The sequence below is a fragment of the Engystomops pustulosus genome, chromosome 3, assembly GCF_040894005.1.
Source record: "Engystomops pustulosus chromosome 3, aEngPut4.maternal, whole genome shotgun sequence".
Lineage (NCBI taxonomy): Eukaryota > Metazoa > Chordata > Amphibia > Anura > Leptodactylidae > Engystomops > Engystomops pustulosus.
The window spans coordinates 130,943,820-130,963,092 of NC_092413.1; the positions used below are offsets into that span (position 1 = coordinate 130,943,820).

The 19,273-nt window shown below is 37.4% G+C and overlaps 1 protein-coding gene across 3 annotated transcripts in view; it reads right to left on the reverse strand.

The window, feature by feature from the left end:
* Positions 1-19,273, reverse strand: part of KCNQ5 (potassium voltage-gated channel subfamily Q member 5) — a 386,226-nt gene that overhangs the window by 68,644 nt on the left and 298,309 nt on the right. For all 3 annotated transcript variants that reach the window (XM_072142132.1, XM_072142130.1, XM_072142131.1), the window contains exons 3-7: positions 15,286-15,412; positions 12,693-12,868; positions 9,670-9,795; positions 8,045-8,155; positions 4,468-4,563 (exon numbers count right to left, since the gene is read on the reverse strand). In XM_072142132.1, coding sequence (XP_071998233.1) covers positions 4,468-4,563; positions 8,045-8,155; positions 9,670-9,795; positions 12,693-12,868; positions 15,286-15,412 — 636 coding nt within the window. The remainder of the gene's footprint in view (positions 1-4,467; positions 4,564-8,044; positions 8,156-9,669; positions 9,796-12,692; positions 12,869-15,285; positions 15,413-19,273) is intronic.

Here is a 19,273-nt window from a genome sequence, read left to right on the forward strand (position 1 = left end):
CTTTATGGAGAGAGCTCACAGACCGAGCCCTGTCCATAAGCAGCTGGTGTCTCTGCTGGTGTCACTTGGTGTCAGCTGGTGTCACCTGCCGGTATCTGCTATGGTCACTAATAGGTTTGCTCCTGGGCACTGTCATCTTTAAATGCCGGTCAGCACCCTCTGTGATGTCATCGGTCATTACGATCTATATTACAGTCTATAACAGTGATGGCAAACCTTTTAGAGACTGAGTGCCCAAGCTACAATCAAAATCCACTTATTTACCGTGAAGTGCCAACATGGCATTTTAAGCAGTAACGTATTGCTACCTGTTCTTCCACATCTTTCAATCGTATCGGCCCCCTGAGGCCACCAATACAGTTGAAAGAAGGAGAGCAAATTCACTCTCATTGTAGCTTCTCTCCAGGGTCTCTCTGTAGAGGAAGAATGAAGGGTCCAGCAGGTGGACCTCAAATAGATAATGCAGCCCTGTCCATACCTTCTCACTTTTCCCGCAGTTCCAAACAGCCAATGAAGTGGTACCTAAAAATAGCGCTGCGAGCAGCATCTCTCAAGTTGCCTGGGATTGCAGAAAGATTTGGTGGATTTGTTTCTGTCTGGTGTCCTGGGGTGACAACCTGAGTGCCCACAGAAATGGCTCTGAGTGCCACCTCAGTGGTCCATAATATAAAGTATATCTACCATATACTATGTATAATTGATCAGACACCCTAGGGTTCAAGTACTTAAAAAGTTTAAAAAATTAAAAAACTATGAAAATATGAAAAAAACCAAAAAATTTAAATCACCGATATCTCAAAATGTAAAACTATTATTTCTGACGGTAAACTCTGTAATAGAAAATAGTGCCTAAGCGTCCAAATCAACACTTTTTAGCCATTTTGCCTCCAATAAAAATTTCAATAAAAAGTGATAAAAAGTTTGTACAGTTTTCAAAATGGTCATCCCATCCTGAATAAAATAACACCTTACACAGCTCCATACATTGAAGTATGAAAAAGATACGGGTGTCAGAATATGGCAACACAAAGCATTTTATTTCAATTTTTTTAAAGGTACTGAGATATAACTTAAAGGGGTATTCCCATCTGGCCATTCAATTTTAATTAAATTAATTTGCCATATGTAAACATTTCTTTAATTGGATGTCATTAACAAAAATGTTCCTGTGTTAAGATAATTTCTCATAAATGTGGCCATGTTGTTCCTAAGAAACGAGATAGCTTCCTTGGATACAACCACCTCACATTTTGGCAGCAGTGGCCAGACATGCGCTATTGAGCCCTGCCTGACTTCCTGGATTCAGCAATCATTACCACAGGACGGCTGTAGGACATGCAGTTACTCCCGGACATTACATATACAAAAACCTTTTGTTTCTTCGTGCAATCACTCTAGCAGCGGTGGCCGTATCCAACGAGTCAGTCTTGTTTTTAAGGGACCATATTACTACTTTTATGAGAAATTATATTCACACGGGTAATTTTTTTTTTTAATTTGAAGAAATCTAATTGAAGAAATGTTTATATATGGAAGATTAATGAAACTGAAGGAGTATCCCCAGAAGAGAATACCCCTTTAACTACATAAATTAGGTATCATTGTGATTGTATTAATCCAAACAATAATGGAGAGGCATCAGCTTTACTGCACATTGAAAGCCATAAAAAGCCCATTGGAATATGACACAACTTTTTTTCTTTGGCAATTCCACCACCTTTGGGATTTTCTTCCAGCTTCCCAGTATATGGCACATATGAAATATGCAATATTGCTACTAGAAAAATTAATTTGTTTCTCAGATAACAAGCCCTAATATATTTTTGTAAACAAAAAAAGTTACAGCTTATGGAAGGAACGGAAGGAAAAAAACAAATGATAAAAATGAAAAAACTTGGTCATGAAGCGGTTAATGCAAGACAATTTGCTTTCAGGCAGAAAATATATCTATGCAATAAACAAATACAATGTGAAAGGAAAGAATAGCAATGTGTTTGTGGAATACCAATATATCTAATTCTTAATATCATTTACAGCCATGCTGTGGCCAAGTTCAGGAACCTGGCAATTTTTAAAAGATTTGTTTCAAGCTTAAAATATTAAATGTGGATTTTCTGGAAACCAATTAAAAATTCTGGGAACCATTTAAAGAATTAAACTGTGTAAAATACAATATATTATAGATTGAAGGTATACTTCAGTTCAAGCTTTCAATAGTCTTTCACGTTTCCTCTTTTGAGTTCACATTGTATTAACCCTCCCACGTACAAACGTATAACTAAATGAGTTCTCAAATCTATCTACAGATTGAGTGCACTAACAAAATACACCCCCCAAATTATTATTTTATTGTCTTTTTAATTGAAAATAAAAACCATATATGTCAAAGGGAATCTGTCACCAGATTTTTATCAACCCCTTCCTGACACGGCCCATTTTTTCAAATCTGTGTCAGTGTTATGGGAACTTGTCATTAGGTTTATTAGTGAAAATCTGGTAACAGGTTCCCTTTAAAATAAAATACATATATTTTAACGTAAACACATATATTTTCAAATATATATAAAATATACATTCCAGAAGATTGAACCGGTGTTGGTTTTACAAGAGCTACCAGAAACAAAAGGGACAGGGCAGTACATGGGAATGGTATCTATTCCTAATATGGGTGCAAGCTTTAACAGACCTAACCCAAACCAAGTAGACTTTCTAAACAACAGTGTCTCTGGTGTGCACCATATCACATTTATATCAAGCGCACATACTGTACAAATGAGTGCTGATTCATCATGAGGGAAATTTGTATTTTGTTTAGTTAGAGCATGCATTACAATCATTTCTGACAAATTTATCAAGTAGTATGTGACATGCAACACAATTGGAAAGTTTGTTCTAAAATATGATTCTATTTTCAATCTGTAACAGGTGTGAGCTTGCAGCAGTTTTTGAGAGTTTTTAAAATGTTGCATTTAAAAATCTGGTGTATGAAGGTGAAGTTTTACTCTACACACTCTACTGAAAAGTGTTCTTTATTGGGTTTGCCCATGAAATCCTCCTTCTCAGCTTTATTATATGTTAGCCTTGTATAACATACAATGTCAGCTCTGCTGTGCCTCCCCTGGATAAAGACCTTATCTGCCTGTAGATTGTAGGCTTGAGTGCACAGAGGAGCTGACTGCAGCATCAGACAGGAGAAGAATGTGTCCTGCCCGACCCTTAGACTTCTTTATGCTCGGATCACTGGGCATCCAAAATTGTATACAACAGGACTGATAGAGCCAGGTTGGAATAATATTTGTGAAATGCTATATTTTTGTTAATAAAAAATGTGTTATTTTCTTATCCTGAGTATAAGAATCTTGTCTTCGTGGGAATAATTAAACCAAGCCCCATTTTTTTCTAACTGATCAGCTCCCAGATACTTTTTAAGGAAAGTCCATTCAACGCTGCAAGCACTAAATTACAAAATCGTAACGCATACAAATCATGATTGGTATTGATTGGGATGAAGCAGCTATCATGATTGATTATTGGGTCCTATGTTAACAATTACATTTTACTTCTTCTGGAATATATATTTTAAAATATATTTTTAAATATGTAAATGTATAAATTATTGTTTTTTTTAAAAATGATAGAGTATTTAGTAGATTTTATTTGTACTTATTTGGTGTATATCCACCACTCAAGGTGAGTATTCTTCTATCAATATGTTTTACTGCCTGAATAGAATACCTTTAAAACAACTTTTATTCAATAAAGTATTTAAAAACCTATTAGGCCACTGGCCTGTACATATCTGTTAAATCAGGCTGCTGGGCCTCACCTATATGGATTAGCGCTCATTTACCACCAGGGGGATCAGCATGCACATGAAGCTGTACTGCGTATATCCCTTACTGGTGGAGTATAGTCCCTAGATTTATTCAAAGCCCTTTACATCTTGTCTCCGCTCATTCACACCTTGGTGTACAGAGGGGCTCTCCCAACACCTCATGCGTCTTTTCTCCAACTAGTAGAGTTGGGAGATTTATCAGAAGTGTATTGTGTAGATGCTAGTCAGGTCCACAGTAATGTGCTTACACAGAGTTCACTTATATTTGCACATTCTGGTTTACTACATTGGAAGCATTAGCTGACGCTCTGTGTCTGGTGTTACACTGCAATGCAGCCATTTTCAGTGCCAGCGCAACAATACACCACTCTACTAGTGGGAGAGGAAATGCGTCAGACGTCAGAAGAGCCCCGCAGCTACACCCTGTATACACCAAGGTGTGAATGGAGAGAGAACTCAATCTGCTACGTCATTAATGATCACTTGCAGCTATATACTTATGTTTTATAGTAATTTATTTTTACCTCCATGGATATATAAAACATGCAGACACTATTAACAAACGCAGTATTAATACATTGTACATAAATGTAAATATGCTGGTATCAATTAAGCAATTTGTAATCTCTCACCTGTATTAAACTAGCTGCAGGGTTTCTCCTTTTCTCAAAGTGCTTTTGGCGATGCTGTTCCTGAACTTTTAAGGCAAATCCTGAACCGAGAATTCCCTGAAAGGCATGATATGTTTAGTAATTATAAAAATCAGCACACTATAAGGGACATCTTCTGTGCTTGTAAGAGATAGCCATTACACTACTCAAGAATCTTTTCTCCTCTGAAGAATGCATATTATCTGAATGAATGAAGCCATCACCATCAACCACTACAAGAGAATCTACTAAGCAACACCACTCCGGTCTTTAATACTGGACTGAGGAAGTGATATGCCCATATATACATGTGACTGCTACATGCAGGCTGGCGCACTACCATGATTGATACATGCAAAATGGACTACACACTGGTTGTATTTCACAGACCAAACACAGAGACAGGTATGGCATCATAGTGAAACATTGTCCTTGCTTTTGTGAAAACAGCAGCGCTGTAACAATAATTTTAGTTGGTAGTACTGTTCCACTAGGAAACAGGGATTCCGTAAAGGGGTTGGCCACTTTACCTCATGTTTTTTTGTAATGTGTGTGTGAGCGTGGGAGGCGGAATATTAGGTAATTTACCAATATACATATATTAAAGGTTCTGCTCCGCTTTCTTGATATGTAAACTGAAGTCTCCTGTCTTTAACCTCATCAGTCAGACATTCCTGTCCATAAAATGACTGCAGATGGAGAGTCATGTGACCTGTAACTGGCGATTGCTCATGGACAGTTAGTGATCACATGACCCTCCATCTGCAGCCATTTTATAGACAAGAATGTCTGGCTGATGAGGTAAAAGACAGGAGGCTTCACTTCACATATCATGAAAGGAGAGCAGAACTTTTAATAGATGTACATTTGTAAATTACCTAATTTTCTGCCCCCCCCCCCCTATACTTACACACACATTCCAAAAAAATGAAGTACAGTGTCCAATGCCTATAAATCATATTTTCACTACTCTACAAGGAATTCCATCCCTGGTACTGTGCTTATTGGGTTAAATCCATCCAGAGAGGTAGCCTCAGCGTTCTTATGCTGCTCAGGTCTGAAGTCAGCTATTGGCTGACTGGAGGCTAACAGAGCAGATATACCGATAAAAAAGGGGGATATAAGGCGTAAACTTATTTTTAAATTTTTTTTTACAACTACAACATCTCAAAGAACCTCTTTACTTATTCCAATTTAATTATGCATTACATTTTTCTGTTCAAAAATAAAATTCCTTAAAGGGAACCTGCCACCACCTATTACGCAAATACAGCTAGTGGCAGGTTCCTATAGAGCCCTAGTAACTATCTGATAGCCTGCTTTTATCTAAAAATATTTTCCCTCAGATCCCCACAAAATCAGAATTATAATCTTGCCTGGTATCTATGCATCTTTGGAGCGAGTCGAAGGGTCGTGGCCTAATTCCATGTCACCAAGCTGACATCATCAAAGGTCCTTAAACTACTTAAAATTAACAAACTGTACCCCATGTACATATCTGACCACATAAAACAATCACAGCAACTTCCATGGATTTCTACTTCTCTCCATGCAGGCTGCTGTGATTTCATGTAATACAATATGCTGTGGTATCATGAGATATATGCTTGGTGTACCGTTTTCTAATGCTACAAAAGCTGTAGGACCTGCAATAATGTCACCCTGGTCACATGACATTATAGCTGCATACAGAGATAGGATGGAGAGGAGCTGCTGCATTCAGCCCGAGGAGGCCACGGCCATCTTGACTCGCTGTAGCCATGCTTAGATACCAGGTAAAACTATAAAGTTGAAAATATTGAAATATGTTGAAAATATGAAGTATTTGGTGTTCCCAATATAAAAAGATTAGTATATATTATGGTTTTTAAATTCACTAATATTGTTTTTACTCAATAAAAATTGCTGCATTTAAATGTCCAATTAAAGACAGGGATACAAAAAGGCCAATCTTATAAAGGAATCTAATAGTGAAGACTGTGAATAACATAGATTTTTCATTATATAACAGTTAAACGTCAGCCTCCTCCTAATTCTTTAGAAAATTTCAAAGAAATCCATCGTCATGTTAAATTACTCAAAGCATCATCCTACTTCATTGATTGACTCTTCCCTCTTCAACTGCAGCAGCGTTTTTTAAAATCCCAATCTCCAATTAATTGGTCTCAGATAAGAAAAATAAACCAAAATGTTGTGCTTTTAAAGTTCTATCTGGTGATTAAAACATAAATTCAATATTGTACGTCTCCAGTGGACAAAGGCAAACATTTGAGCTACATATCACAGCTCGTATAAGAGATATATACATTTATCCTATTGATTAGATCTCAGTGAATGGCTTTATGGAATAAACAGTACATTGCATGAAAAGAGTAAGAAAAAATGTTTGTTTTTTAAGAAGCTAAAAAAATAAAATAGCGTTAATGCATGATGATTACATTACATGTTCTTATTTAGTTATAAGTTAGTTATAAGGGGCTTTCCATGAAGAATATTGGTTATATTAGAATATATAAAAATAGGCATGTCCATAGGCCGTGGGTCTGCTGCTTGAGGCGCATCGGACATTGGCGTTGCCCACCCGACTGATGTCCATAGAAAGATGGGCTGAATTAGGACCTGCACAATCTTTGATCTGTGGGTAGTTGGCAAGTTCACATTGCGATGATGTGCGGCGCCTCGTGGTGCTTACCAAGAACGTACCAAATAGAAGTCAATGGACCAGTGCGTTAGGTCATGTGTCTGTGGCTAACACATGGTCATAGCAAACGTTCAAGTGCAAGAGGCTTTATACTTTATTATATGAGATTTACTAAATGACATCACTATTTTTTCTGTAAGGAAATTATTAAGTGGTGTGACAGCCAATTATGACTCAATCTTAAATACATTTTCAAATATACTTTCTGTATCAATTCCTCACAGTTTTCTAGATCTCTGCTTGCTGTCATTCATTGACTATTTCCAGTGGATAAAAATCTGTCCCTGGTCATGTGATGTCACACAGGTGCACAGGTCATAAGTATGACGGCTAGTAATAAGAGCTGTTTGTTATAACAAGCCGTGCACCTGTGTGATGTCACATGACCAGGGACAAATTTCTATCCATTGAAAGTAATCAATGAAGCTTCTTATAGAATGACAGCAAGAAACCAGAGGGAAATGATATAATGAAGAGAATATATAGGGAAGTTTTTCTACACAAGCAATAATACATATTTGTTGAAATGGGAACACTCCTTAATGCTGTATCCACACATACAGATTTGTATTTTGTGCAGCTACCCCAAGACAGACCAGTCTTGACAGCGGATGTCCCTTTTTGCCAGAAAGAAAGAGTTTTCTGTGTTTTTCTACACAGCTTTATGTACACTGAATAGATAAATTCGGTTGTGTGCAGTTGTAGCATAAAACCTACTATTCTGACACAGCTGTAATTTGTGAACCACCCTTTAATAGTCAAGCAACAGTTTGAAGATTATTCATGTAAAATTTCTGAAAATATTAGATTTTGATGACTGATATGATCGTTTATGTAAGATTTGCTTATAATACTCACTGCAGGTAGAGCAAAGAAGGAGATACCAAGTAGAGCAAAACCAGCTGAGAGAAGTCTTCCTAGCCAAGTGTGAGGAGTCTTATCACCATAGCCAATGGTCGTCAGTGTAATCTGCAAGACACATCAATAAGAAATATAATAATAGGACTTATGAAATATATACACAATACATAGCATTATAGCACTAAAAGGATAGAAGTCATTTCCAAACTGTGATGAGCCAATATTTGTTGTATTTGTTCTATTTTCTTTCTGTGATGTTCTAATCAATTGTGAACCAGAGGTTGTGAATTGAAGTAATGTGCATAGAATTAACCTCTAAGGTAGAAAGAATTGTTACAAAAAAGGAATATTTATTTTAGGAAAATGAATCTAAGGCAAAACCAACTACTGCTTTCTGCTGGGGTGGCAGAGTAGACAGAGTTTTTCATTGCATTTATATAAATGCCATCCACTTTGATGTAACTGTAAATCATTGCTGCACACAATGTCCATTGTGACTATCCCGTGTATCGCTGCCCATAGACAGTATTTTTTGCTTTAAGAAGTCAGTGCCAATTAGCAGTAATACATCTTCACACCACTGATGGTGTATTTTGGCAAAATAATCAGTATGACTGGAAAGTCTATTAAGAAAAACAACACTTAGCAGCTATTCCTATTAGTACACAGGAACAGAAACAATGGGGTCAGGTCGAAGGCTTAACAGAACTGTGCTTGCCACAAATTGATTTTCAATAATGAGCATTCAGTCAGCTGTCTTAAGACACACTGAAGTGTATAATTGTGGACACTGCTATTTTCTCTGATTTCTTCATATGGAAAGCACCGCTGTACTTGTGTTTCACTTGCCTGTCTGGCATTTTCTAAGAATAGCTCTCTGATTACCAACTTTTTTGAGCATCCTCTACGGATATGGACTATGAGACACTGCCATTCAAAAAGTTCAGCCATTTCTAAATGTAGACAGTTTAGTAAATATAAGTAGTTTTAATGTCTCTCTGTGTAGAGCTATTGTGGTCGTTAGAAGCTTAGCTTGGTAGTCTTGGTAGTTTATTGGTATAGAAGCTGGTAATAGAATCCCTCTAAGAGTATAGATATAGATTATTTTGTTTTTGATGTGTATTTCAAAGCCAAAAAAATTTCTTCAATGCTACACATGGGAAAAAGCTGGAAACATGGCAAAAGCATCCAAAATCTCATTTATGTATTACAGCCACATATATAACATATTTTCTGAATTTAAATCTCATTCCAATTAAACATTTTGTATTGTGGTTCCTGTTAGCTAGAACTTAATGCTCAACTCACTTCCTTATGCAGATGAGTTGAGCATTAAGTCCTAGCTACCAGGAACCACAATACAAAATGTTTAATTGCACATATATATATAGTTCCTTTTTTTTCTGACTAAATATGCTAACTCATTGAACATTTATATGGATTTTAAGTGACTAGCCTGTAATAATGTGAATGTGTTATTGAGCCTGTTGAATTTTTCATAGATATCAATCTCCTTATATGGGCCATTTCATTCTCTTTCATATATTTTCTTTGCCATAACTAATTACAATACATGTAAGAAAAAACATATAAATGATCACTTAAAAATTGATTTTACTTACCGTACCCCACCATAAAGCATCTGCATATGTTTGAAATTGTGTGTTAGCTTCCTTCTCCACCAGATACACAAGGAACGATGAAAAGATGAGCACTAAAAATCCTATATACCAAGCTGTGATGAGTTCCTGCATGATAATTATAATATTTAAGAAAAATATCAAGTTTAATAATAGGAGAAAATTATTATTATATTATATATCATATATAATAAAAAAAATCAAGCTCTTTTATTCACCATGTTGCCACATGATGAATAAAGGAGCTTGATTTTTTTAACTTTTAATCCTGGAGTGCTGCTATTTATGACTACAAACTTTCCAACGCTACATAAATAAATAGTAACAGGGAACAGTATAATCACTGTAAGGGTACATTCACATGACATATGTTCATAGACCAGGTGAACATACGGCCACACGCTGGAGTGAAGCGAGGAGCCCGCGCTGTAACACAGAAAAATATAGGATGTGTCTTATATCTTTCTGTGCTTGGTCCCTGCACAGTGACCGGGCACCATAGACATCAATGGGTACTGTTTGCCATTTGCGGCCGCATATCGCTCCCCATTACATTCGTGTGAATGAGCCCTAAATGTATATTATCATATAAGAGTTTTATTCTCCACTTACTTTGGCAATTATAATCCTCCATTTTTACTTTCTAATTTACTTTTTACTCAGTAGAAACTACTAAGACAGAAGCTCACTTAGACGATCTCTATTTCACAGGCAGAGACTGATCTCATGTACATACAGCAGATTTGGGATTTAGTGAACATGGAGCAGAGTAGCAAAAACTTAGATAAGAGCCTATACAGGTAGTCCCCTGGTTACGTACAAGATAGGTTCTGTAGGTTTGTTCTTAAGTTGAATTTGTATGTAAGTCGGAACTGTATATTTTATCATTGTAACCCCAGACAAATGTTTTTTGGTCTCTGTGACAATTGGATTTTAAAAATGTTGGGTTGTCATAAGAACCAGGATTAATAATAAAGCTTAATTGCAGACACCTTTGATGTTATAGCTGTTTATTGTAGCCTAGGACTAAAGTACAATAAATTACCAATTACCAGAGGTCCGTTTGTAACTAGGGGTCATCTGTAAGTCGGGTGTTCTTAAGTAGGGGACCGCCTGTATATAGGCCAGTTTTCTGGTGTGCAAACTGAAGGAAGTTATAGCGTAAGTCTATGCCAGGGAAGACCTGACATAAAATTTCCTGCCCGCACTGACCTGTGCCTTATATTTAAACAGGTCAAAGCCTCTGTATGTATCTGTGGTGGTGGGAGGGGTTTAAATCAAACATGGTCCTGCCGGCAGGTGAAAAATACCTCCTTTTGTCTATGTTCTTATTTATGTATCTCAAAAATTATTAGAATGAAGCGACTTCCTGCTTTTTCAGTCAGTATATGGAGCAGCAACTTCTGCAGCAGATTGTATGCAACATACAATGAACATTATAAGCAGAAATCACCCTTTGGCCTCCAACCTTTGCATTTATTATAGCAACTTTTATCAAACGCTGTACATCTTATTGATGGATTTGTTGTATCAATTATGCATAAAAATGTCATGTTATAGTTATGTATTTCTATTATATATTATGTATTATGTATTTGTGTTGCTAATGAGCAGGAAAAATATCAGATTAATAAGACTGGTATTTTATGACTCCCTAAACCTTCGACTAAATTTTCAAAATCCAGTTTTACTTGCATCAATTATGATATATTTTAAGATGCCATAATTCAAAGGAAAGCAAGTCATCCCTATTAAAATAATCATGATTTGTTCTATTTTATACTAAATTTAGGCCTCTTTTAAACAAACATATACTTGCTCATCCATAGCGATGCACAGGGCCCAGCCGTACATATAGAAAAAAAAATAGACATGTTTTATCTTTTTCCCGTGGACGGTGCAGTATGGTGACATGTGTGTGTGGTCATCGTACTGTGGCCGTGCACCATAGACATCTATGGGGACCAATATCTAGATGGGTGTTCATGTCAAAGGGGACTTCCTCACAAGTAAATCAACATCTGATTTTGTTCATTATTTTGGATTAATCATAAAGAACAGGTTTGTGGTTTTATTCATCTTTATGCATGCTAATGTAGGATGTAGGATTAGTACAAACTGAGGCTACATGTAAGGAAACTATCATTTAACCCATTGAAGAACAGGCTCTTTTCTTTTTATGCATTTCCTTTTATACAGCTTCACTACAAGTTTGTCTCCAGATGTCATGTCAGCAAAAACACATTTTGCTAAGTTTTAACAGATACAGGAAATCCCCAGGTTACATACAAGATAGGTAGGTTTGTTCTTAAGTTGATTTCATATGTAAGTCGAACTCTATTTTATAATTGTAGCTCCAGACAAATTTTTATGTGACAATTGGATTGTCATAAGAACCAGGACTAACAATAAAGCTTAATTGCAACCCCCCTTGATAACTATTATAGCTGTTTATTGTAGTCTCAGGCTAAAGTACAGTAAATTACCAACATCTATAGGTCTGTTTGTAACTAGGGGTCGTCTGTAAGTCGGGTGTTCTTAGTAGGTGACTGCCTGTATTCGCTATCACCATATAACCCAACTAGTCCTGCAAAAAGCCACCCCTCTTACAGAAATGCCACAAGAAAAGAATACAAGTTATGACTTAAGATGGCAGAAAAATATTTTTTTAGAAATTTTCAGGTTGTGAATGGGATAATGTGAAAAGTGGATTGCTGGATTGCTAAACTGTGTGCGGAGCTGTCTGGTATTGATACTTAGCTTTTTCAGACACTGCTGCAGCTACTATAATCTGGTAAATCCTTGCGAGTCAAGGGATTGAATGATCTTGTAATATTTGGACCAACCAAGATCTTATATTTTTATTTAGATCAGTTTATTGCCCTTTCTATGGCATTCATATAGATGAGAAAATACACAAGAAATGTAAATTTAGTAGACGTACAAAGAGTAAATTATAAGTTATAACATTTTTAACATTACATCAACATGCAACAATGAAGTACCTTGCTATGTGCATAAACAACAGAACCTAGTAATTTCCAGGTTCCGCCTCTTCGATCCATGCGTACCATACGCAGGATCTGTAGAAAACGAAGACTTCTGAGTGCTGATGTAGCAAAAATATTTCCCTGAGATCCAGCAGATACAACTGCCACAGAAGCAATAAGAACTATGATATCTAGAAAAAAATAAATTCAACACAATATTAGTTAGTTTGTTCATATCAACAGAAAATTGTATTGTAAGGTTTTATATTATTCCAGTATTATTTTATACCACTATTATACTGGTTCAAGTGCTCCAACGCAAAAACATTCTTGAGTGGCTGGACTTTCCAATAAAACTAAATACATTCATTTTTAAATGTTAGAATTATATATATTCTTCATGTCAAGCATGTATTCTATGCCTTCTGTGTATCAGTCACCACAATGCTTTACAGATCTTGCAGTTGTGGGCACAACCTCTTGATTATAATTAGCAATCATGGGTCATGTTTAGAGGGCACAACTGCGTCCTATACCCTAAAGCGTGGGCAATTCATTTCCCATGGGACCACATACGAAGGTTTTAGAGGGCCTTAACTCAGTTCTACTCAATACCTAATGCCCCCTCTCCTAACCCTTCATAATGCGCTTCTTATTACGCCCCCATTTATAGTGTGTCCTCTCCTTATGCCCCCTTTTATAAAACCCTCCATTAAAGGACACCTACCATTTGATTCCATGCATTATGAATCAAACATACCTTGGGAATGCTGTAGCTACACTAATGCAGAAGCATATCTTGTTTAACCCTGAGCTGATAGTTTTGCTGAAAAAACAATTGTAACATTCAGGATCTTGGGAAAGCTGGTTTGCCTTCAGACTTCATGTTACAAAGAGCTTCCTGAACTGTCCAAACAGGATTAATCAACATGAGCTGGATCACTCATACACAGCAGCTGGGGGATGGTGCAGCAATTGATTACTTCTGCCTCTCAGGCACAAATATTACACACGTCAGACACACAGTGGTTACATCATTCTCCGGAGCAGCTTCATTATCATAATGTTATAATAGTTTTTTCAGCAAAACCACTCAGCTCAGGGATTAAACAAGATATGATCCTGCATCAGTGTAGCTACAGGATTTTCAAGAAATGTTTGGTTCATAATGCTTGAAATCAAATGGTAGATTTCCTTTAAGCCCCTATTTATAGTGCAACTCTCCTAATGCCCCCTTTTATAATGCTCCCATTTATAGTGCCCTATCTCCTGATGCCCAATCTCATTATGCCCCCTTTATAATGCTCCAACAAGAATGCACAGATTTATAGTCTCCACTCTCATTATGCCCCCTTTAAAGTGCCCCTCTTATAGTATCTCTTATATAGTTCCCCCTTTAATAGAGCCCCCCTCATTATGCAGCTTTTATAGTGCCCCCTCTCCCTTTCTTATGGCAGTTTAAGTAAAAACAATAGACAATAACCTCCTTCCCTCTGGTTTCCTGTTTTCTTTCCTGCAGCAAAGTTCCCAGCGCTGGCGATACAGTGACGTCATTGCACTGCCAGCACTGGGAGCTGTGCATAGTGTCAGAACGGGGAGTTTATTACTCCATGCTCTGCCACTGCACAAGCAGTCAACAGCAGCTGTGGGCCCTGCTCTGCTGGCTAAGTATCTTTAACAGGCTCCCGTGACTGCTGGACACAATCACGGCAGGGGATGCGTCAGCGATCCAGGGGGTGCTCACGGGGGCAATTCAAGAATCCTTAGAGGATATGGCCTGGCGACTGTATAGTGCCCTGCCATAAAGGCAGATTTCCCTATTAAATGACATCTACCACCAGGATCAAGGATAGTAAATTAAGCACACTTACATGCTGGTGTGTGTGTCCCCTCTGTCAGAATCTGCTCTTCTTTAAAGGATTTGCTCATGAAAGAAATCCTCAAATTTCAATCCTCTATAAAGATAATTTTTAACCCCTTTACAATTTTACCCAATTTTATTGCTGTTTTAGCTCCTATCACTCCCTAGGCTGCTCAGTGCAAAATTCCGGAGTGTTGGTGGGGACTCTCTAAGCAGACACTTCATTATTTATTTAGAGCTGTGTGCTGACAATGTGGTTAGATTATAAAGGTACAAGGTTTATATACACTTTCATTTAGGTTCTCAGCATTCTACTTGTATCTGACACTTGGAAAGAGAGATGAGACATATCAGAGATGATGAGATCCATGAGATTATGGATTTGGAAATTTGTATGAATAGATCCCTATAGTTTCATCTAGCTATGTTATTGTATTGTAATGTATTATTTTGTCTGTGTATGTACACCATGTTCTGCGGAATATGATGGCGCTGTATGAATTAAGATTCCCATTGTTTCATCTGACCAGGTTATTACTTATTTAATGTCTTATTTTGTCTGTATATGTACCCCATGACTTGTACAGTTCATCACATTGAGACTTACAAAATGGCTATCTGTGAGGATAAGAAACATTGTGCACTCTGGGAAAAGTATCCCCTTTTTGATTGCTTTATATATTGTGGGCAGATAGTGGACACATCGTACAAACCAATCAAGCCAGGAGCTCTGCCAAACACACTTACCTATTACACAAAATGGTTTTCGGGCATATCTTAACCTTCCTTGCCATCCTCGATAACGGCAGCAGCACCCAGCGGACCATATACGAATAATATACTCCAAACCAAACACGACAATCATTACAAATTCCTGAAATGAAAACAAAACATATAAGTGCAGATATCAAGAGGAAAAAAAACAACAAAAAGTTCATAAAATCATAAAGGCTTTTAATTCATACAAAATGATATTGCATCCAATTTGGTTTAAATAATCTGTAATGTATTGTATTTTACGGATCCTTAGGAAAAGAACTTTAAATGGATGTATCAACTTAGTCTAGTCTCTACCAAAGTGTATTTTCATCCTCTTCTCATATAAGTTAGCATTGCACGTTGAACCTTATCATAATGGACAGTATATACATATTTTTGAACTTTCAATGTTATTAAGAAAGAATCAGGATTAGAAAGGTCTTATAAACTGGTGGAATCAGCATGGTGTCATTTAGTACAAAGTAATTTGTTAAAACATTTTACCTACACTTATCTATTGCTTTTGGGAGAATTCTGATGGAAATCTCCCATGTGCCAAAGGTCAAACAGTTGACGTATTCAAACATATCTTTTTGCTCTCAGACTTATTCCCTTCTCCATATTGAAAATGTAATTATGTTCAGCTAAGCCGAACATGAATGTGTATAGAAAGCTTTCAGTCTGAAAACAGATATTGAAAAGGTTCAGGGAAATTGAATTCCCATAGGGCCTCCTTTAGACATAGGCACCACCTACATCTGTAACTGACGTGGTACAAATTCCCCATAGTCATTGCTGTCAAAACATTGTGATATTTAGTCGAAGTCCTTTTTTTATCAAGTCTTCTTATTAATTACAGACCTGTCCGCCATTATGTTGTCTGTTGGAATGATGTCTCCAGTGATGTGAGACATAAAATGTACAGCTTTTAACAATAAATTACCAGAAAGTGATATTGTATATTTACTACATGTGTTTACCCAGTTATAGTATTTTGGATTGTGTTCTTTTATGGGATTTAGTAGCGTGTAGGATTTTGTAGTGAATTTGTTTAATAATAGCGCCATCTACATAAAGGGAGGACATTTTTGTTGAAGTTGTAGTAGTTAAAACAAGACCCAAAAATGGGGATTTAAAATGTAACCTTTTTGCATATGCCATTTAGCATATTCACATGAGCATATTTTTAGGAAGAAAAATCCTCCTCAATCAGCCTCCTATTAATTTAAAAGAAAGTTGCAGATCTTTTTTGCATGTTTTTATAGTCCACCTCTATACATGCATGGGGCCTGATGTCTTCCACCTTGATAGAAAGTATAAGCCTAGTTATGGATCACCTTTCTGGCTCTTGCTGATCACTCATGTTCTATACTGATATATTGATCTTCTAGATGGAGCATATTTTTATCCGTTTTCATATAAAGTAAATAATTTAATAAAAACATTTGGCTATTTGTATACATTTGTTGAATATTACATAAAAAAACTGTTAAGATAAGAAACTTATCATGATAAATTATGCGATCCACTCAGATCATGATAAGTTATGCGATCCATGCAGATCATTAGAATTATTCCCAGGTTCTTTTAACTGTCAGGACTCGGGGTCAGTGGACCTTCTGGACCACTGCGGCAGATGGTACTAGCCGACACCTGGGACCGGAATCTAAGTGGCACCCAGTCTTTACCATCGCCGCAAAGTGGGATGGTCTTTCTGCGGTGTGGTGCCACCAGGTCGTTCCACAGGTGCAACCAGCCAGCGTTGGCAGCCAAGGTCGGTACAGATTCAGCGACCAGTATCAGAGTCAGCCACAAGCAGGCAGTCAGGGCAGGCAACAGAAATGCAGAGGTCAAGTGGAACTGGAACAAGGAGCAAGGCTCAAAGATCTGGCAGAGGGTATGGGAGTCGCCGGTTTAAATAGAAATCTGGAAATGGCCAGCACCAATCAGTGGTGCGCTGGTCCTTTAAATCTTGGAGTGCGGGAACGCGTGCGTGGCCTAGCCAGGACAGGAGCAGGAGAGTGGAGAGGTAAGTGAGGGCTGGGCTCGCCGCCACAGAGAGGGGCACGGGTGTGCCTGCGATCCGAGGCATGGATCGCAGGGACACTCGTGACAGTAACTTTATACTGAGTTTGTTGATTTGCCAACAAACAATTCTGTCTAGTTAGTAGTCTGTCCCCTTACATCTATAGTATATAGAGTAAGAGTTCACAGATGTCTCAGGACATGTCATAGGCTATATGTAGTAAGTATTGCCTAGAAGGTTTAAATTTAAGTACTTTTTCATCAATGTGAGAACAGTGCAACATGGGAGCAATTAACACAATTGTTTATTTTCCTTTAATTAAAATGCGAACAGTAGAATTTTCTCATAAGCTAATTATGTATCCCATATTGCAGTTTAGAGATCCAATATGTGCCTTTAGTGCTTAGAATTTTTTAATAGATTTTGTTGTTCTATGTAGAAATAAAATGTAGAAAGTCAGTGTTCCAAGAACAGCGTTTGTTAAAACGAAATGCAAAACTTCAAAGTAAGCTTTTGTTCCCCAGTCTTAAATATAATATAATTTAAGTAAAAATGATTACTGTATATACTCGAATATAAGCCAACCTTAGTATATGCCGAGGTACCTATTTGTAACACCAAAAACTGGGAAAACCTATTGACTTGTATACAGCCTGCCAGCGCCTGCATTATATAGCCTGCCAACCCCTTTACTCTATAGCCTGCCAGCCCCTGTAGTATATAGCCTGCAAGCCCCTGTACTATATAGCCTACCTGCCCTGTATTATATAGGCGAGTACAGTGTTAATTTTTTTTTATTGACACGAGTATAAGCTGAGTTAGGGTTTTTCAGCACAATTTTTGTGCTGAAAAACTCAGCTTATACTTGAGTATATATGGTATACAATTGAAACCAGAAGTTTACATACACTATATAAAAAGACAAACAAGTCTAAAGAAATCAGCCAAGATGTCAGGAACAGAATTGTGATTTATCTTTTGGTACAGATACTTTAAGACACCTCGTTCATTTGTACAAACAATTTTACACAAATACAAACAAGATGTGAATGTCCAGCCATCATACTGCTCAGGAAGGAGACTGTGTCCCAGAGATGAACGTGCTTTTGTCTGAAATGTGTGTATCAAACCAAGAACATGAGCAAAAGACCTTGTGAAGATGCTGGATGAAACTGGCAAGAGTGTGTCATTATCCACAGTGAAACGAGAACTGTATTGACATGGGCTGAAAGGCCACTCTGCCAAAAAGATGCCATTACTCCAAAAGATATATAAAAGAGACAGATTAATGTTTGCAAATGCACACAGGAAAAAAAACCTTAATTTTTGGAGACAGAGGGTGGACCGATTCACTGAATCAGAGAAAAGAAGGAGAGAACCAAAGTGCGCGACTCAGGTGTAGTATTAGAATAACAGTGGTATAAAAGACTGTTATGTGGTGCTCACCTTGCGGCTACCTTGTAGCCTAGCATGTAGTATATTGATGTGATGCGCTGCCTGCGGGTCCACGAGGATTAGGCGTCTGATGTTCTATCCCGCGGCTGAAATAGGTGAGTGGCAAGGCTGAAGAATCCACATCAACGGCGCGTCATCACTTGGAAGGCTCTTTATTGTTATTATTGGTAAAAGGAACTACGCGTTTCGGCGCTGTACTAGCGCCTTCGTCAGGTTCAAAACACAGGGGATGTCAAGGGGATGTTTTAAAGTACAACTGTAAAGTATAAAAACTTTTGCCTAGCTCTGCAGTAAGCCAAAATGAGTAATTCTCTAATTTACACTCAGAAAGCTAGCAATCAGCTATCAGTTACCTTGCCCCTCTGGCTGTCTTTGTTTGTTTGATTGCCATGAAGTTAGATGAAGGAGAGGAGAGTGGGTGGATGTTGTTGGGAGGGGTTACTAGCACATGCACACATGATCAGAAGCTGCTTGATGCAAGAGAATATCAGTCGC